This window comes from Equus caballus, chromosome 15, assembly GCF_041296265.1.
Source record: "Equus caballus isolate H_3958 breed thoroughbred chromosome 15, TB-T2T, whole genome shotgun sequence".
NCBI lineage: Eukaryota > Metazoa > Chordata > Mammalia > Perissodactyla > Equidae > Equus > Equus caballus.
In genome coordinates, this window is record NC_091698.1 from 98,204,835 (window position 1) to 98,223,238 (window position 18,404).

An 18,404-nucleotide genomic window follows, 5' to 3' on the forward strand; every position below is an offset into this window, starting at 1 on the left:
AATCCACGATGGCTGCTTTTGCGCTGTGCGCCTCAGCCGGGCAGCTGTTAGAGGCTCTGCCGTTTGCCCCGTGCTCCCTCCCTGCTCCTCCAGGCCTCCCCTGGCCATCATCCCCTTTGTCCGGAAGAGACCAGAAGGTATTGAGCCCTCCCTGCAAGGCTAAAGGACAACAGGATGTTTAGAAAGAAATCTTTAAGAGGAACACAGAGCGTGTGTGTGTGTGTGTGTGTGTGTGTGTGCGCGTATGTGTTTAGTCCTTATCTTCTAGAGATGCTGAAATATTTACAGATGATGTGAGAGTTGATAATTTCTGAAGTAGGTTTTGGGTATCCGGGGGTTATTATACTACGCTCTACTTTTGTATAGGTTTGATATTTTCCTTATTAAAAAGTTTAAAACAAAAGGGAGGCTGGGCGTGAAGTGCTGTTGTCACTTCAAGGTGAGGATTCTGAGCTCCAGAAAGGGAGGCAGCTTGCCTCCTGTCACACAGCCGGCACCAGCTGGAGTCCGTCTCCACGCCAGTCCTGTGCCCTTTCTGCCCTGTGCGGGAATGCTCCCCTGAAATCTGGTGCCAGCCGAGCCCCTGGGTGGGCTTAGTGGCCCCAGCTTTGCCACTTATTGGCTGTGTGACCCTAGGCAATTTGCTCAGTCTCTTGGTGCCCTGTATTCTCCTCTGTAAGGTGGGCATGTCAGAAGCTGCCTGGCGCTCACCGGATGGTTGGCATCACCAGCAGTTTGTTGTCGTAATTTCTTTACTGAGCCTCGCCCTGACTGTCACCCAGCGCTCCCGGCTTCCCCTGGAATCAGCCATTTGCCTAAGGAGCCCCACGTCCTTTTAAAGGATAGAGAACGGTGTTGAGAAATGAAGACCTGAGACTAGATGTGCTCATTGCTCTGGAGGGACCATCGCTTCTGCCCTCTCAGGAGACAGCGAAGGGGTGTGTGTGATATGTATGTGTGTGTGTATGTGTGTATGTACTGGATTAATCTGCTCCGGCTGCCTTAACAAAATACCACAGACTGGGCGACTTAAACAGCAGAAATTTATCTTCTCACGGTTCTGGAGGCTGGAAGTCCAAGGTGCTGACAGGATTGGTTTCCAGTGAGACCTCTCTCCTTAGCCTGTAGGTGGCCGTCCTCTCATGGCCTTATCTCTGTGCACACACATCCTGGTGTCTCTCCCTCATAAAGACCCTGGTCCTATTGGATCAGGGCTCCATGCTTATGACCTCCTTTAACCGTTATTAGTTCTTTAAAGGCCCCATCTCCAAATACAGTCACAATGCGGGTCAGGGCTTCAACATAGGAATTTTGAAAGGGCACAACTCGGCCCGTAATGTCTATATATATTCACACATGCTCTGTATATACCCACACACATTGCATGTGATATATATCACACACATGCATGCTGAACCAGAATTTTCCTTTTAACGAAACCCCCAGCTCTGCACTCACACTAAGTTGAGAAGATCTGGCTAGAATAGGGATGACCGCCCTCGCTGTGGACTCCTCCAGAAATACGATTCTCTCGACCACGCTGTGCTGTGTGCACCATGGACCGCAGTGGGTTGGAAGTGCCACTCCTTCACGTGGATTTAAAGTGCAGCTAATCTTCAGAGACAGCTGAGTAGCTAAGTGCAGGAGCATCTTCTTGACACTGGCTGCCCTGAAGATCCTGTCTTTGAAAAGTCGAGTGGTCTCAAGAGCAGACCACCCCACTTTCCCCACAGCCCCTGGGAACGAAAGAGTCAGCATTACTCTTCTTTGAGTCACACATTTGCATGCTTTGGAGCTCACTCTCTATGGTAAATTCAAAATGAGTCCTGGGTGAGCCTCCCAGATAGGGTCCCAAGAGACAGAATGTTCTAGAACTTTGAGGAGTCTGGAAGGTCCCTGCCAAGAAGAGTGTGTCAGTGAGGATTCGTTTACAGACCACAGAATCGTCCTCTTTAGTTACCTTACTTATTATTATTAAGCAGTGTGCCGGATCACTGAGAGATGAGGAAGCAGATGTTAGCAAGGGTCTCCCGGGCACAACTCCCAGAACCTCGGTGAAGAGCTGCCGCCACCTCCACTGACGTCACCATGACCGGGAAGGCCGTCCCATAGGGACGCTGCTGCCACTGCCGCCCAGAGCTTTTGGAGCTTGGGACGGACCCGCACAGCACTGGGGCCAGGCTGTCCCAGAAGGACCTGCCGCTGTGTCTATGCTTCCGGAAGGGTCCTGGGGTTTTGCCTTCTGCCTCCCGAGTCTCCTGGGGGTGCCTCTGCTTGGCAGGGGCTGGGTCCCATGAAAAGCCCAACTGCCAGGGCGTCTGCCACGTCCAGCCCTATTGCTGGCTGACTGTCACAGCCAGCGGCTTCACATAGCCACGCCCCCAGCAGGCGGCACAGTGACCAGCAGGCAGTGCCACCGGGACCTGGGCTGCTTTGGACAGAAGACGCGATTTCTGTTTGTTAGTCCTTACTGCATGCTGGGGAGTGGCGGGAAATGTAAACTGTTGTCGCTCTGAGGTGTTTGGGCGTCATAGCCGGAGGTGAGGGCTGAGGCCGCTGCACGGTCCGTGGGAGTTTGTCTAACTCTGTGCCGGCTCAGCCTGGTCTCCCACCTCTGCTTCCCTCGGAGCTGCACCGGCTTGGTTGCTCTGACCAGGCTGCCGGGCTCCCAGTGCTCAGGAGCCCGCTGGGAAGGGGCTGGGAGCTGGAGAGGGCTGGGGATGCTCGGCGTGGGGAAGAGAGGGTGTCAGAGCTGCGGGGCTGAGGACCAAGGGGGCAAGAAGTCTGGCAGAGACTGCCCAGGACAGCTGGTCCCCAAGACAGCTGTCTCTGTGACGATCTCAGGGCAAAGAGCCCTCCTGGCCCTTCACATCTCCCCCTGCCTCTCCTGAAACTCTCCGCAGTTCTGAACACAAGGGGTCCGCTGTGCTTGGCCGTGGACCCGCAGTTCCTGAGTTCTGGGCTTTCTCCTGGGGGCCCTGTCCTGGGCTGAGGACAGGGGAGAGGGAAGGGAGCACCCATGTGCCAGGCATCGGGCAGGGAGGAGAGGACACTCCGGAAGAGAAGGGTGCAGCATGGCGGACGGCAGGAGCACGGAGGAGGAGCGCTTCTGCTCCCCCTGGATTTTGGATTGAGACTCAGGTACGTTGAGGTGTAATCTCAGGTTTTATTTGCAGAGGGAATCTGGACAGTTGACTAAGTGCCCCCACGGTTTCAGTGGACTCAGCTGACGTTCAGACACTGTAATTTGGGTGTAAGCCGTTCCTGCTTCTGCTTGTGGGATGAGAATCGCGCTGGCCTCTGCCCTGGTTAGATCACTCATCAGTGAACAGTTACTGCTCATAGGAAAATAAAATAGGGAAGTAAAGAGCTTTCTGACGAGCATCGAAGGCTTATCGACAGTAGCAGTGGCAACTACAGAAATATCTAGAATCTGTTGAGTGCCTGCTCTGTGTCAGGTGTTCTTTCATTATGTCATTCCACTAATCCGTGACAGCAAGGAGCCTGGTGCCATTTCCAGGTGGTCGTGGTTGGAAGTTCCTGGTCCTGCCATGTGGCGGTGGCTTCCTCTCTTCCCTTCCCGTCTGGGGCTCTGTTTATCCTGGGGGTATCCAGGCCCTGGGCCTGACCCCAGCCGTAGAGAGCTGCTGCTGCCTGGGGCCTGGCCTACCTGTACCATCCCGCTGCCCGCGAGACTCCTGTGGGCAGAGCACACACTGACTGGGACAAGGACAGAAGCTACCTGCTCTGCAGGTCTGCCGGCCGAGGTAGGGGTGTAGGAAGAGGATTTCTACCTGGCTGTGAGCTGTCCCTGCACTGGCTGCTGTGCCCAAAGCCCCGGATGTGACTGATCTGGGACTCGGGTGTCATGCAAACCACCGCTGTCCTCCCAGCATGGCCCTGGCAGGCCGCATGATCTTGGGCAAGCCCTTAACTTCGCTAGGCCTCAGTTTCTGCATTTTAGAATGGGGATAATCACACCCACCTCATGAGGTTATTGAGAGGTACACAGTAGGTGCTCAATAAGTGGTAGCTCCCTACCAAGTGCAAACTTGCAAAATGTTTTCGGGTTTTGTGGCCACTGGCTTTGCTCCCGAAGCTGCAGGAGGCGGGTTGCCCCGGGCGGAGTCGGGGATGGCCCCTGAAGCAAGGTGTGCGAGTCCCAGCCCCCATGTCCCAACTGGGCCATCCCAATAGCATGTTGGCTTTTCTGATCAGACGGCTGACCTTTGGGGCTCCTCTGCATCCTCAGGAGGTGTGGGCAGTGCCAGGACCAGGGTTTCGGCAGCAGGTATCTACTGGGGTATCTTTCCAACCCATACCATCCCCATCTGAAGGAGCTCTGACTCCTCCCCATCTGCATGCTTACAGGGAACCCAGCCTGTCGTCACACGAGCCTCACCCAACTCTTCAGGCCGCAGCGGAGTGGAGCAGAGGCTCCCTGACTGCAGCTGGCCACCCAGTGCCTTCCAGGAACTTGGAATTGAGCACTGACTGATTCCAACACCACCCTGGCTCTTCAGCCCAGGGGCTGGCACTCAGGGGCCCCTCCCCTCCTCCCCAGCGTCTTACAGGTTCCCGAACCTATAGAGAGGGTGCAGGACCAGTTCAGTGAAGACCCGTGTGCTCCTCCCTTAACTCTGTCAATTGTTAACATTTTTATTCACCTTTGCTTTATCTCTATCTACACACTGCACACACTTTGTTGTTGTTAAACCATTTGCAAGTTAGTGATAGACATGCGACGCTTTACCCCCGAACACTCCAGCATCTATCTCTTAAGAACAAGGGCGTTCTCGTACGTAACCTCAATATAGGGATCCCGCTGCGTGAATTTAACATCGATACAATGCTATTGTCTAATGTTTAGTCTGCTGTCTAGTATTTAGTCTGCAAAGTGTTCTTTAGAGCTACTTTTGCTGTGATGCGGGAGCTGGTCATGACCGTGCTCTGTGTCGCATTTAATCCGGATTCCGCCCTCAGCTGTCCTGTCCTTTGTCTTTCGTGACACTGGTGTTCTGAAGGAGGCTGGCTCTTCAGCAGAATGCCGTCAGCCCGCGTTGCCTGATGTTTCTTCGTGATCACGCTCAGACTGTGTGCGATGGGCGGAGTGCTCCTGGTGAGTGCTCCTCCTCTGGGCCACAGCAGGAGGCCCCTGACGTCAGGGGCACAGCAGGACAACAGTGATGTCAGCTGTCCTTTACTGGTGAGGTTAAGTGTAATAATAATTCGGTTAACGTGAAATCTTCCAGATTTCACCATTTTCTGCTCCCCAAGAATCTTTCACTCGGTGGTTTCGGTGTCTTTTATTGTTTCTTGGCCTAAATTGGTTAGTTATAAAATGGCAGTTATAAAACGGCAATTTTCTGTTTATCATTTATTCTGTATTCTTCAATGGAGAAGACCTTTTCCTCCTCTAATTAAAATTTTTTAAAGTTATTGGTATGAACACCTGGATTCTTTCTTCTTCTTTGAGGGGAGCTCTGGGCCCTGGCTTTGCCCCAGAAGCGCCGGGACTGTGTTATCATCGGTGCAGCCAGGGGGGAGCATCATTTGGTGCTCATATTTTCCCAAATTTGGCCCGTAGGAGCCCCTTCAGGTGGGCTTTTAATGTCCCTTCGACACTTCCCCACGCTGTTTTAAACACCTCCTCACTTCCGGGCACAGGAAGGAGCTGCGGGCTCACCTCGCATGTTCCCTGGACGGTGGTCATTCTGTGTCACATGGAAGCACAGAGGCCGGTTCTGTCACAGGGAGGAGAGTGAGGCAGAGGTGCTCAGAGAAGCAGTGATAAAAAGTGAAGAAAGAATCCTGAGGCTTTCTGACGGCTCATCAGCCGGATTCCGGTGCCTCCCGGGCCTCCGCTTCCCAGCCTGCTGGCTCTGAGATGCCCGCCTCTGTTCGTATTGCTCCTTTTGCCTTTGCTGGTGCTGAGCCTGCAGGCTTGGTGCCCACTTCCTGTCCTGGTCCATCCAGCCTCCTTTGTTCTGGCCCAAATGACTCGCGAGGCTGGTGTTGGGGTTCTGGTTCGGATGCCCCTTGGTTCTGAGTTCCTTGGCTCCTAGTGGGTGACGTGGCCACCACGTGGGAAGGTAAGGAGCAGGCATCCTCTTGAAAGGAGGGCAGGTGTGGCAGGGAGCGGAGGATACAGCTGGCTGGTTGTGAGGAGGGGTCTCCCACGATGATGACGCACGCAGAGGAGCGTGGACAGGCAGGTGGGCTGCAGCGTGCAGAAAGAGGCTGGGCCCGGGGGCTCTCTGCCCAGGGCAAGTCTGCTGGCTGCTCCCCTGCCTTGGCGCCCTTCCTCGCTCTGTCCACCTGTCCAGCAGAACTGCCCTCCCCTCTCAGCTCCCTGCCTTTTTCTTGAGGACCAGCTCCATGATCCCCTTCTACAGGAGGACTTCCTCCCTGAGTCCCTAGCTGGGGGATCTGTCCTCTCATCTCCCACAGGTGGACATTGGTCTGCAGCTAGTGTCCAAGCTCCTGCAGGCTGAGAGCTCCTGAGGCTGCGGCCCACCGTAGGGTCAGAACAAGCTGGAGCAGGAGCAGGCGCCTGGCTAGAGGAGGGCTTGCCCAAGTCTGCACAGGGCCAGGTCTGGACCCTTTCAGTTCAAGGGCATCATCTGCACGCAGCGGGAGACCCAGAGCCCTATTTCAGATGCTTTTAAGCATTTTACGGAAAACTGTTGTCCAGGGCTACTTGTGGAATTGGTCAGATCCACTGCATTATAGTTGGGATCCGTTACTCAGCCAATATTTGCCCTCTGAACCTCCCATTGTGGGCGAAGAATGCTTTCTTGCCCTGGTGGGGGAGGGTTGGTCCTGCAACTTGTTTGACCAACAGAAGGCTAGCAGATGCGGTGCACGAAGAAGCCTTGCGTGGTTTGATTCGGCTCTTGGGCTCTGGTGATGTGCCAGGGGAAGAAAAGGCCCCCAGGAAGCTGTCAGTCCAAGAAAACAAGAGACATGTGGACAGAATTGGACACAACCTGAAGCTTGGAGTCAAATCCCGCTGCGCCAGCCAAGATCACCGACCCCCAGCTCCTTGCACACCTGTGGGGAAGAAATGGCGTGGCGTCACATGCTGTCAGAGAGCCCGCAAACCTGCAGATGCTGCGCTCGCTGACTGCCCAGAGAACAGAACCGGGGTGATGTCCTTGGATCAGTCTCCCTTCCCCATTTCACAGCTGTGAGGACCGAGGCCTGGAGAGGAGGATGCGGCATGGTGAGTCAGGTGGGCAACGGGATCGTGGCTCTTCACTGGCTGCAGGACCTGACCAGACTGTGTGAAGTCTTTGGCTTAGTCTCCAAATCTCTCAGTGGTGACAATAATACTTACAGCAGAGACGATTTGGGTGCTATGCTATCTGTGCTCAGTATGTCGCGTCGTCTGTAAGTGGCTGTGCTCCCGGGAAGCCGTGGAAGCTCGCGGGTCTGGGCCTCCCAGACTTCCTTTAGCAACTGGCAGAGAAGCCCCCAATGATCCTCTGCAGTCTGCACGGGCTCGACCACCTGAATGTGCAGTTCACCCCCAGAATGCCTCTTGCTTCCACCCTCTCCCTCAAATGGAAATAATTTTTTTCTGGGTGTAAAAATAATATACAGCATGCTCATGGCAAAAATGCAGACTGAGTCTGTAAGGAGCCACGGGCAGCTGTCTTTGTACCAACCCAGTCCAAGGGTGGGCCTTGAGCCTCCTGTGACGCTGCCATGATGTGTCCTTGACCCTGACTGTGCTGACCACTGACTTTTGCCCAGGCACGTGATCTCAGATTGGACAGGGAGCCCAGCTTCCCCTCTCAGACCCTGAGAAAGAAGGCTGCAGCCTCCAGACCCAAGGGCGCAGCGCTGTACCCTGCCGTGCGTGACCATCTCTCTTCCCAGCCAGGTTGGAGTCAGACCTGGTTTGTCCCATCACACATGGCAGGAGCCAACGGTGGGCCGGGAAGTGAGGTGGGCTCTGTGTTATGGGGAAATAGCCTGTCCTGTGTAACTCCTGATAGCACTGAAGACCTGTTCTTGGTGTCAGGGAAAATCAGTTCTCCCTTTCCCAAGGGCTCAGAGAGATTCTTTAAGCAGAAAAATGCTATAATTTGCTAAATATTTGGGACTCAATTTTCTGAGGATTAAGGGGGTCCAGTAGGACATAGTGCCATATAGTCTCCGGAAATAAGCACCTTTACCACTTACCAGCTGTGTGATGTTGGGCAAGTGACTTAACCTCTCTGTGCCTTCATTTCCTCATCGGTAGGGCACAGTAATACCTGTCTCTAAGATTGCTGAGAGGATTAAATGAGTTAATACACATAAATGGCAGTGACATTTCAGGTTAGCTGTAAAACTGAGTAAAATACAGGCAAGTATCAGAAAAAGCTGCCATTCCAGCCCCCTGCTCCACCCCCCTCTCTCTCCAGGAGGCTGTGGCCGGGGACTTGCAAGGGACACAGTGCAGAAAGCCCAAGGACCTGGGCCCGGCTGGACTTGCACTGGCCTTGAGAACCTTGGGACGTTCAGCTCTTCAAGTCTCACTTTTGCCAGTGTACGTGAACGTGATGCCCCAGCCTGCTGACTTCCTGGGGTTGTTGTGAGGAGCAGACACAGAGTCAGTTTCAAATGCTTCACACTGGAAATGTGGGTGGCAGTTTGGTTTTGGGTTGTTTTCGTTACTTTGTTTTTGTTTGTGTCCCTTACATGACAAGCATTTATGTCTTGCTCCTGTCAGCGCCCAGTGTGGGTGTGGGGAGAACTCTGCTCCACGCCTTCCTTCGGGGTCCCGCCTGGTCCTCCCATCTTGTCCCCACTCTCCTGCATCCTCCTGCATCCTCCCACATCCTCTCAGTCCTCTCCCTTCTGTACCGGGCAGAGAGAAGACGGCAGGAGGTCTTGGGGGCCAGGTCTGAAAGGGGTGCATGCTGCTTTTGCTCTCATTCCACTGGCCACAGCCAGGCACACGGCCATGCTTGAATCACCAATCCAGCCCAGCCACGTGCCAGGAAGAAGGGCAGAGCTTCGTCATTAGTGCTCTGAGTGGATCCCGACACCTGGCACCCCTGTGCACAGCAGAGCAGAACACTGCCGGGTCCTTTTGTACCATCCTTGTGCCTTCCGGCGCTTTATTAGACAACGCTCCGCTGCTGTTCACAGGGTTTGCATGGCCAGTTTTTTCAGGAGTGGCCAGGTCCCTCTTTCTAGTCTGCCTTAGTCAGGAAGCTCTGTTGAAACCTGTCCACCGTGGGTGACCCTGCTGGTATTGGAAATGCTGGTGGCATAGCTTTCAGCATCACAGCAACACACAGCCGCCATAGCATGACAACCAACAGACAGATCTGTGGTTCCCTGGCCGGAAAACAAACCTGAGCCACAGACAGGACTCTGCCAAATGTTAACCACTAGACCACTGAGAGCAGAACGAACCTTTTTTTTTTTAACCAACAAAGAGGAAAGAAGCCCTTTCTGCAGTTTTTGCTTGAACACGAGGGGCCCAGACCATCCCTCGTCAAGTTTACGTGGCTGCCAGCAGGACCTCCAGGAGGAGGAGGGAAACCAACGCTTAGCAAGGCGCCCCCATCCTGCCAGGCGCTGGGCCAGCACTGCCCGTGAGAACAGTGTCTGAACCCCAGGCGCCCTGCTCCCAGGCCCAGGCCCCTCCCTGTCCACCCCACAGCACAGAGGATGTGGAATGGACCCAGACCACAGGCACCCAGGGGCTGCCTGCACCACCTCAGCTCAGGTCCCCTGCAGGCAGCTCCTCCTGTGCGGCTCCAGCCTAACCCTGGCAGCCCTGACCATGACACAGGCAGCGAAAGAGATGGGGAGACTGACCCGAGACAGCCCCTGTCTGAGGATCACATCTTCCCCAGGTGACTGCCAGGACGGCACTCACCCTCCCAAGAGAGTGATCCTCTGCAAACACACCCGCACGCTGTGTTCCAGGCGCTGCTCCAGTTACACATGTTAATTCATTGAGTCTCCCATCAACCTTATAAAATCGGTACGACTATTATCCCTATCTGTGGAGGCAGAAAAATGGCCCACTGAAGATGCCCACGCCCCAACTCCTGGGCCTGTGAATATGTTACCTTACGTGAAGGGGGATTCTGCAGAAGTGATTAAATGAAGGACCGTGAGATGGAGATGGAGAGATCATCCTGGAGGATGGGGTGGGCCCAAAGGAATCCCAGGGTCCTCGAAAGGTGGGGGAGGGAGGCAGAGAGATTGGGAGATGCCACGATGCTGCCTCTGAAGATGAAGGGGCCACTGGAAGTAGGCAACCTCTAGAAGCTGAAAAGGTGAGGAATCAGATTCCTCCAGCCTCCGGAAGGGAACGCAGCCCTGCTGACACCTTGATTTTAGTCCAGTGAGACCCACGTCGGATTTCTGACCTCCAGAACTGAAGGATAATATGTATGTGTTCTTTTAAGCTGCTCAGTGTGTGGTCAGCACACACAGCAACAGGACACACCCATCTTACAGATGGGGAAATGGAGGCACAAAGGGTTCCAGCAACCTGCCCCAGGTTACACAGCTGCTGAGAGTCAGGAGCAGGATTCGAACCCAGGCAGTCAGGGCTCCTGACCCCAGTTCAGGGCTCCCCCTCAAGGGGCCCTGAGAGGGAATCCCACCATTGCCGGTTATATGGCCTTGGGCAAGTCACGCCATCCTCTTGATCTCTTCTGTAAAACCAGCCCCCAGAGACCCCGTAAAGGTTGTGGGGGCTCAGGGATACTGGACGCCGGGTGACACATGCGGGACGGCACCAGGGCATGGTGCCAGGTGGACTGGCGGGCCCCCTCTCAGCTCCCACACCCACCTGGGGCCGCCGCTGGGCCCTCCTCCTCCTAGACGGGCTGCAGCTCATCTTCCAGCTTCTTCTTCCGGACACCTTCCACAAAGAAGAAGTCCATGCCGATGAGGGTTTTCCCCAGGGGTGTGTCCACCCTGCTGCCCACAGCCTGGTTCGTGGAATTGGGGACCGTGTCCGAAAAGAGAGGCACGTACTCCGGCAACTTCACAGCCTCCTTCCTATTGCCCTGAGGAGAGGGGACAGTCCCGTCACACGCTGTGGGGACACCAGGAGAGGCCTGCACGCTCGCCAGTGCCCCGGGCCCTTAGCCTGGAAAGAACTGAGCAGGGAGCGATGCTCTGCAGGCAGCGTTCTCCGGGTGCCCGATTCCAGGTCCCGGTTTGGGCCAGGGACCCCCAGAAGAGCGATGCGACTCTGCGGCCACTATGGACTTCTCCTCCTCATCCCCAAGGCTCCCGACCCAGGACGCTTCCCGGACCCCTTGACTTTGACGCTTGACCTCCAGTGACCGAGGGAGGGACTGGGTCTTAGCCCTCTCTCTAACCCCATGACGTTGCATGTGGTGGGCGTGCCACGGGGTTTGTCATTTGGTGAATTTTTACTTGAAGTCGAGCATACACATGGAAAGGACACAAATTGGAACTGTGTAGCCCAACAAACTTCCAAACAGGAAATAGAATATGAGGAGCCCCCAGATGTCCCCTCAGTCACAGCCTCTGCCCCCAAGCGACCTGGTCTTGACCTGTAACACTGTGGGTTAGTCTTGCGCTGTTTTCAACTTTATCTTAATGGGATCACGTCTCCTCTGTCTGGTTTCTTTCTGTCAAGAACATGCTTGCGAGAATCACCCATTTTTGGTGTGGTTTGCAGTTCCTTCCTGTTCTGTGCTGTACTGTATTCCCCGGTGTGACCTGTCACCCACAAGTGATTCATCTCGTCTGCCCTGATGGTATTTGGGTTGTTTCCACTTTGGGGCTTTATAAGGATCCTGTGCTGCTCTGAACATTCGTGTACGTGCTTTCTGGCGACTTCTGTAACTGAAGGAGGAATGAGTGAGTAAATGGAGGGATTTAGAACAATCTGATGGGCGGACAAAACCCTTCAGCCGTCCCGGCCTCTGTCTATGGCTAGCTTTGCGCTTGAATCGAAGCGGCAGGGCCAGTGGGTAATGAGATCCGGCTTCCACCTGGGAAAGTCTGGGCCCAGGTGTCCCCACCGTTTGGGTGTGATGCAGCTTTCCGTGGTCAGGTTGCTAGTACACAGCCCTGGGCAGGGCGAAACTTTGCAATCTGGAAGCTCGGACCAAGAGCTCAGCATAGGATTTCAGGTCCCACGAGCTAAATTTTCTATTGCAGGGCAGACGGCAACCCAGCAAGGCCAGCAATGCAGATGTTAAAACTTCACTAAACCTTGCAAGGTCCATGTCAGTGTGGCCGCCCCCTGGTTGACTTGCTACACTGCTCATTTTCCAGGTTAGTTCCTTGACCAGTCCTACAGCCAGATTCATTCTCCTGCTTCGCTCATTCATCCAACACAAACTGAGTATTAACTGTTTTATTGGGTGCTGGGGGGTGGGTGCAGAGATGAAGCCATCTTTATCCCTTCCCTTCAGGAGCCCACAGCTTGGTGAAGTTGATCATTGCCATAGTACATGCTGTTCCAAAGGAATGGATGTGTGTGTAAGGAACAGAGCGATCTGGTCAAGCCTGCTCAGGACGGGGAGGGTTCTCAGAAAAGGCACTTGAGTGGGGTCCTGAAGGATGAATAAGAGTCCATCAGGCTGACAAGATGGGAAGGGCATTTCAGGCAGGGGAACAGCATGCAGAGGCATGGATAAGAGAGAGGGTGGGTTGGTCAGTGTGGGCTGAGCAAGGAGGGAGGGGAGGGAGGCAGGATTAGCTCACCAGATTCATTGTGAGCTGCTATGAAAAATGCAGATTTATTGAAGGATTTTAAGCAGGGGAGAGACACAGTCAGTTTTGCGGTTTAGGAAAATGACTCTGGTAGGATGGATTAGAGGTGGCGATATCAAAGGCAGGAATTAATTCACAAAGTATGTTCATCCAAACTTTCTCCACATGGGGCACAGCACACATCACTGTGCACTGCTGACATCCTCATACTGGGGAAAAATTTCAGCAGCAGACGCCTATCATTTCCAGTTTGTTTGTCTTAATAAAATCAAGAAATACTTGGAAACATTAATTTCTAAATGCTCTACATAAGTATTTTCCTTCCCCCAGACTCCAAGTCTCTTGAAACAAGACTGTGTTTTGTCTCTGTACATTTCAGCATCAAGCACACGGTAGATCCTCAATAAATGTTAGATGAATGAATAAATGTTCCCAGTGCAAGTATGTCTGATAGGAAGGTGGTTGGTCTTACCATGGGATCATAGTCTTTCAGGAAACTCCAATTCTGAGCCCTGGAAAGGAAAACACGTGAGCAGTATGAGATCTTCCTGTGACATTTTTACAAATGACTTTCACTGTGTCAAGTGAATAAGTTGATGCCACTGATGCATTTATTATGTCTTGGAGGAACTAAAATAATTAAGTGAAACAAATGCCAAACGTCAACCAAGTATTTATGGCGTATCCTATAAACTGAACAAACATTTCAACAATCAATGACTTTTCCCAGAGTGGAAACAATGATGCCAGAGGATTAGCAGAGGGCGTAAGGAAGCCAGAGGAAGCAGTCTCACCGCGTGTCTCTGCATTGTCTGAGGCCGCTGGGGGAGTGCTCAAGTATTTTGTGAAGAAAAACCAGTTCCCACTTCCCCGTGCCTTTGGAATCTTCCAGTGTGCGGCAGAGGAAGGTGGGGAGGGCGAGGGAAAGAGAGTGACGATGAGGAGAGTGAGCTGCATTACCTGCGCTGGTAATTTGATTTTGTTTTAATCTATTTTTACTTTTTTAAAGATTGGCACCTGAGATAAAACCTGTTGCCAATCTTTTTTTTTTTTTTCCTCCTCCCCAAAGCCCCCCAGTACATAGTTGTATATTCTAGTTGTGGGTCCTTCTGATTGTGCTACGTGGAATGCCACCTCAGCATGGCATGATGAGCGGTGCAGTGTCCGTACCCGGGATCCGAACCGGCAAAACCCTGGACGGCCAAAGCGGAGCGCTGGAACTTGACCACTCGGCCACGGGGCCGGCACCTTAATCTGTTTTTAAAAAGTCAAATAATTCCATAAGACATAATAAAAACAGGCTTCTCTGCTCCGACCCTCACATCCCCTGGGCCTACAGCCTCGAGTGCATTTCCAGTCTTTTAGCTGTTTCTCCACACTTTTTGCCTCCATGCTCTGAAATAATAACCCCCTACTGCCATTTATTGAGCTTTTGAAAATGTAAACTTATTGATTGACTTTCTGTTACAAGAGATTATGTTCGCATTCCTGCCCCTTTCTCCTCCTCTCATTTCTTCCCAAGTAATTGTATTATAGGTTTTGGTTAAATTGATATTTATTGATTATATCCTTATGATTATTATAAATACTGTTCGCTGATGAACTAAGTAGTATGATATGACCCCAGGTCCTTTCCTGTACATCTTAGAATTGTTTTCTAGTGTTAATAGTTACATTTCCTCCTCATTTTCTTAGGTTTCTATGTACTGATCATTGATTCTAAATTCTCCAGCAAAATTGTAAGAGCCCTCTCAATATTATTTTCCAGCAATCAAATGCATCAGGCAAGCAATAACTTCTTTTAAGTTTTTTCTCTAGAGGATGCCCTCTGGGAGCCTGGGTCCTCTGCTCCCAGGAGGCAGCCACCCGCCAGGACCAAGGCACGGCTGCCTTCCGTCACCGCCCGCCTGGGATTGCCCTCCTCCTGGATCCCATGTCTTCCTCTCTAGTTTACTCTCTTGTTTTGTGGAGTACATCCTCCAGGATCTGTGGACTCATGCATTTCTTTGGTTCTGGAAAATTCTCAGACATTTTCTCTTTAAATGTTTCACCTCCCTCTTCTCTCCTCGGGGAGCTCTCTTTGAAGGTGTGTTGGACTTTCTTGCTCTGTGCTCTAGGTTCTAGCTCTTCTTTCACATTTTCTATCTCCTTGTTTTTCTGAGTATTTTCTACTAACCTATCTTGAGTTTATGAACTCTCACTTCAGTTGTGTTTTGTATTTCAACTTCATATATTTTTATTTCCAGAAGTTCTTTTTGGCTCTTTTTCAAGTTGCCGAATTGTTCCACTGACAGACGTTGAACTGAGCCACCTGTCTTCAGCCTGTCTCCCGAGATGTCGGTGCCTCCACACCCGGGCCTTCCTGGGAGCTCCGGTGCCCTCTTCCTCCAGCCCCTCGCAGTTCTTATGCTTCACCTTCCCCACTCGGCAAGCCCATCTCTTTCCATCTTCCAAAATGTCTTGGCGCCTCCCACCCACCATCGCCTCCTTTGCTGTCATGAGGGAGCCAAGTTTCAACAGCTTTGATTTTGAATTAACAGAAGGCAGGGACCTTGATCTCAGAGCCATGCTAAGCCTTAGCGAGAGCCAGTGAGGGATGAGGAAAGAGCACTGGGATCCCGTCCTTGCTCTGCTGCCTGCTCGCTGTGTGGCCCTGAGTGAGGTCGCTGTATTCTTGGCCTCTCAGTTTCTCTGTCTATAAAACAGGAGGAGGTCGGTTTCTCGAGCATCAGAGATGTGGTTGGTCTGAATTGAACTGTGCTGTAAGTGGAAAATATAAACCGGATTTCAAAGACTTAGTACAAAGAAGAATGTCAAACATCTCTTTAATAATTTTTGTATATTGACAGCATGTTGAAATGATAATATTTTGGATATATAGGATTAAATAAAATCTGTTATTAAAATGGAAGTAACCAGTTTCTTGTTTCATTTTTTCAGTTGGACAGCTAGGAGTTGGCAGACTGCGCCCGTGGCTCGGGTTGCACTTCTGTTGGGCAGCTCTGCTCTAGGTTTCCCTAAGCCCTTTCCTCCTGGTTTTTGTGACTCCTCGCTCTCGGGGCTCCCTCCTCTGGCTGCTTTTCCTTAGGCTCCTGGTTGCTTTTCTGCCCATCTCGTTGTTGCAAGTTCTGGCCGACCTCCTCGTCTCTTCTGATGCCGTACCTTCTTCGGGGGAAAGCTCATGCCCGTCTCCAGTGTGAGCGCTCACCTTTTTCCTTTTTAAAATAAGATGTGGTTCTCATATCATAAGACTCACCCTTTTAAAGTGTACAGGTCAGTGGTTTCCAGTATATTCACCAAGTTGAGCGGCCATCGCCGCTATCTGATTCTAGAACATTTTCATCACCCCATAAAGAAAGCCTGTGTCCATCAGCAGTCACTCCCTGTCCCTCTCACCCTCGACTCCCCAAGTCTGGGGAGAGCTCCCTCTCACGTCTCCGTCTCTGTGGGTTTTCAGTGCCCAACTCTTGACTCACAGTCAACTGCCTTCTGGGCGACTCTATCTGGATGTGGTTCGGGCATGTTGAACTCGACCAGAACTCAGCGTTTTCATCCCCTGTCGGCCCCCCTATCAGTTATCCAAGCTGGCGATCTCTGTCAGCCTCACCCTCCTCTCACCTCTACCGAGTGTCACGAGTTCTTACTGCTCTCATAAATACCTATTCTGTTCAGTTTTCCCTGCACCAGACAGCCCTGTCTTTGTAAATGTCCCCTCCACTCCAACACACACACTCACACTCACTCACACTCACACACACTCACACACACTCTCCCACACACACACCCCCTGCTCCAATCTAACAGCAGTTCTCATAATTCTACCACTAACACATTCCTTGGATTCTTCTGCCTTCCACAGACCGTCCCCCCACTGACTGCCTCAGCCACACGGACATTCTTTGTTTTGCTTTACTTTTAAAACGCACCAAACTCTTTCTTGGCCCCTTCTCATCTTTCAGGTCTCAGTGTGAATGTCACCTCCTCAGAGAGGCCTCGTAAGCACCCTGTAAAAAAAGAGGCCCCCACTCTCTCCATTTGTTTCCTTCACAACACCAGTCACGCTTGGCACTCTTTGTTGGTACCCTGTGCTCATTGTCCTCTGCTTGCTTTCTGACTGCCCTGTCCTGAGAGTGATGGCTCCGTGGAGCCAGGCCCAGGCCGGTCTCGTCCCCCACTGCAGCCCGACAGAACGGCTCTCCTGGGAATTTTTGGATTGAATGAATGCATGAAGGGAACTCCTTTCCCTGGGTCAGATGGCCAGCATCTGCCTCTGGACCGCCGCCACAGTGTCCTGGCTGCCCCCTGCAGCCTATCCTGTCACTTGGCTGGAGGGATTAATCCAACGGGCTGATGGGATCCCAGAATGAAGGCAATGGGGCTGCACTCCCTCCCCCTCTCTAGGCCCAGGACCGGCCACTTCTGGGCTCTCTCTCACCTCCCCATGGATGTGGTCTCTGCCTCTTGGCTGTGGCACTGTTCCATCAATGCCCTTTGCCTGGCTTACTCCTTCTCACCCCCAGGCCTCCTCCCAGTCAGGCTGGGGGACAGGGGAGGGCAGGCCGGGGCACTCACCAGCGCCGCTGACTCCGCCTCTCGGCCTCCAGGAGCTCCCTCCACAGCTGGTCCTGCTGCACGTTGTCTGCTCCCAGGGGTTCCCGCTTGGCCTCCAGGTCCTGGGGGGCCTGGCGGCCACCAGCAAGACCCCTTCCTGCCACGGGGCCACCGCGGGCAGTGGGGGAGACTGAGGCTGGTGGCCTGATGGAGGGCAGTCGGTACCCAGCTGATGTGGTTCTCTGGAGCCCAGGGGTCGGGCGGCTCCCCATGGGTACACAAGTGTGTGTGTGTGCGTGCGTGTGTGTGTGTGTGAGAGAGAGAGCCCCCTGCCTGACCTCAGACCTCTCCCTGGACAACCCCCTCCTAACCCCAGGAGGGCCTGTGCAGGGGTTCCCCTCACTGCCCCTCTGGACCCAGAGCTCAGAGTGGCTGATGGGGAGCAGGCCCTCCAGGCTGGGCGAGCACTGGAGCCCAGCTGTGAGCTGTGTTCTGTTTCGTCTTTTGAGTTTCTGCCTGTGTTGACAGTTGCCCTGGGAACGGGGCAGCTCCTCAGTGTGCCCAGGAAGGGGCGGGCCCATGTGTTTGTGTGTGTGTGTGTGTGTGTGTGTGTGTGTGTGCAGCACATCTGAGCCCCATGGTGGGGTGGACAGAGTTCCTGGGTCTGGGCCATGCCCAGCTCAGCTGCCCCTCAGCTCTGCCTCCTGCTGCACTGGCTGGAGACCTCCATACAGCAAGGGGGAGGCAGGGAGGGGCAGTCAGACAAGGCCTGGGTGCCCAGTCAGGACGCTGGGGTTTGGACCCAACTTCCTAATCATGAATCATCACCGCGTGACCTTAGGCAGCGCCTGCCTCTTTCGGGGCGTGTGGAGGGGCAGTAATACTCCTGTTCTGCCCTCTGTGGATGCCACACGAGGTGGTGTGTGTGAGCCGTCGAGCAGAGACTGGCGTGATGCTTCTGCCGCTCTGTTGCAATGATGGAAGAGGTTACGAGAACGCACCAGGCGAGGGAGAATTAGCGACCCTGCACGATTAATATCTGTTCTATCTGCGCAGACCTGGAGGGTTTACAAAGCACTATCCTTTATCTTGCTGGACCAGCCCCACCATCCAAGGCAAGGATTCCCAACCCCGTT

The 18,404-nt window shown here is 53.2% G+C and overlaps 1 protein-coding gene across 4 annotated transcripts; it reads right to left on the reverse strand.

The window, feature by feature from the left end:
- Window positions 1-1,025: 1,025 nt before the first annotated feature.
- Window positions 1,026-17,776, reverse strand: C15H2orf50 (chromosome 15 C2orf50 homolog). Of its 4 annotated transcripts, none has more exons than XM_023619530.2 (4): window positions 17,290-17,776; window positions 13,190-13,229; window positions 10,811-11,030; window positions 1,026-1,736 (listed from the first exon to the last, which is right to left on the reverse strand). In XM_023619530.2, the coding sequence occupies exons 1-3, from the start codon at window positions 17,538-17,540 to the stop codon at window positions 10,839-10,841; spliced, it is 483 nt and encodes a 160-aa protein (XP_023475298.1). In that variant the 5' UTR covers window positions 17,541-17,776; the 3' UTR covers window positions 1,026-1,736; window positions 10,811-10,838. The 4 variants fall into 4 exon arrangements, with proteins under 4 accessions (XP_023475298.1, XP_001503581.1, XP_023475303.1 ...); XM_001503531.4 differs by lacking the exon at window positions 1,026-1,736 and adding an exon at window positions 4,646-7,053; XM_023619535.2 differs by lacking the exons at window positions 1,026-1,736; window positions 10,811-11,030 and adding an exon at window positions 12,345-12,557 and having other exon boundaries at window positions 17,290-17,731.
- Between the last annotated feature and the right edge of the window lie 628 nt (window positions 17,777-18,404).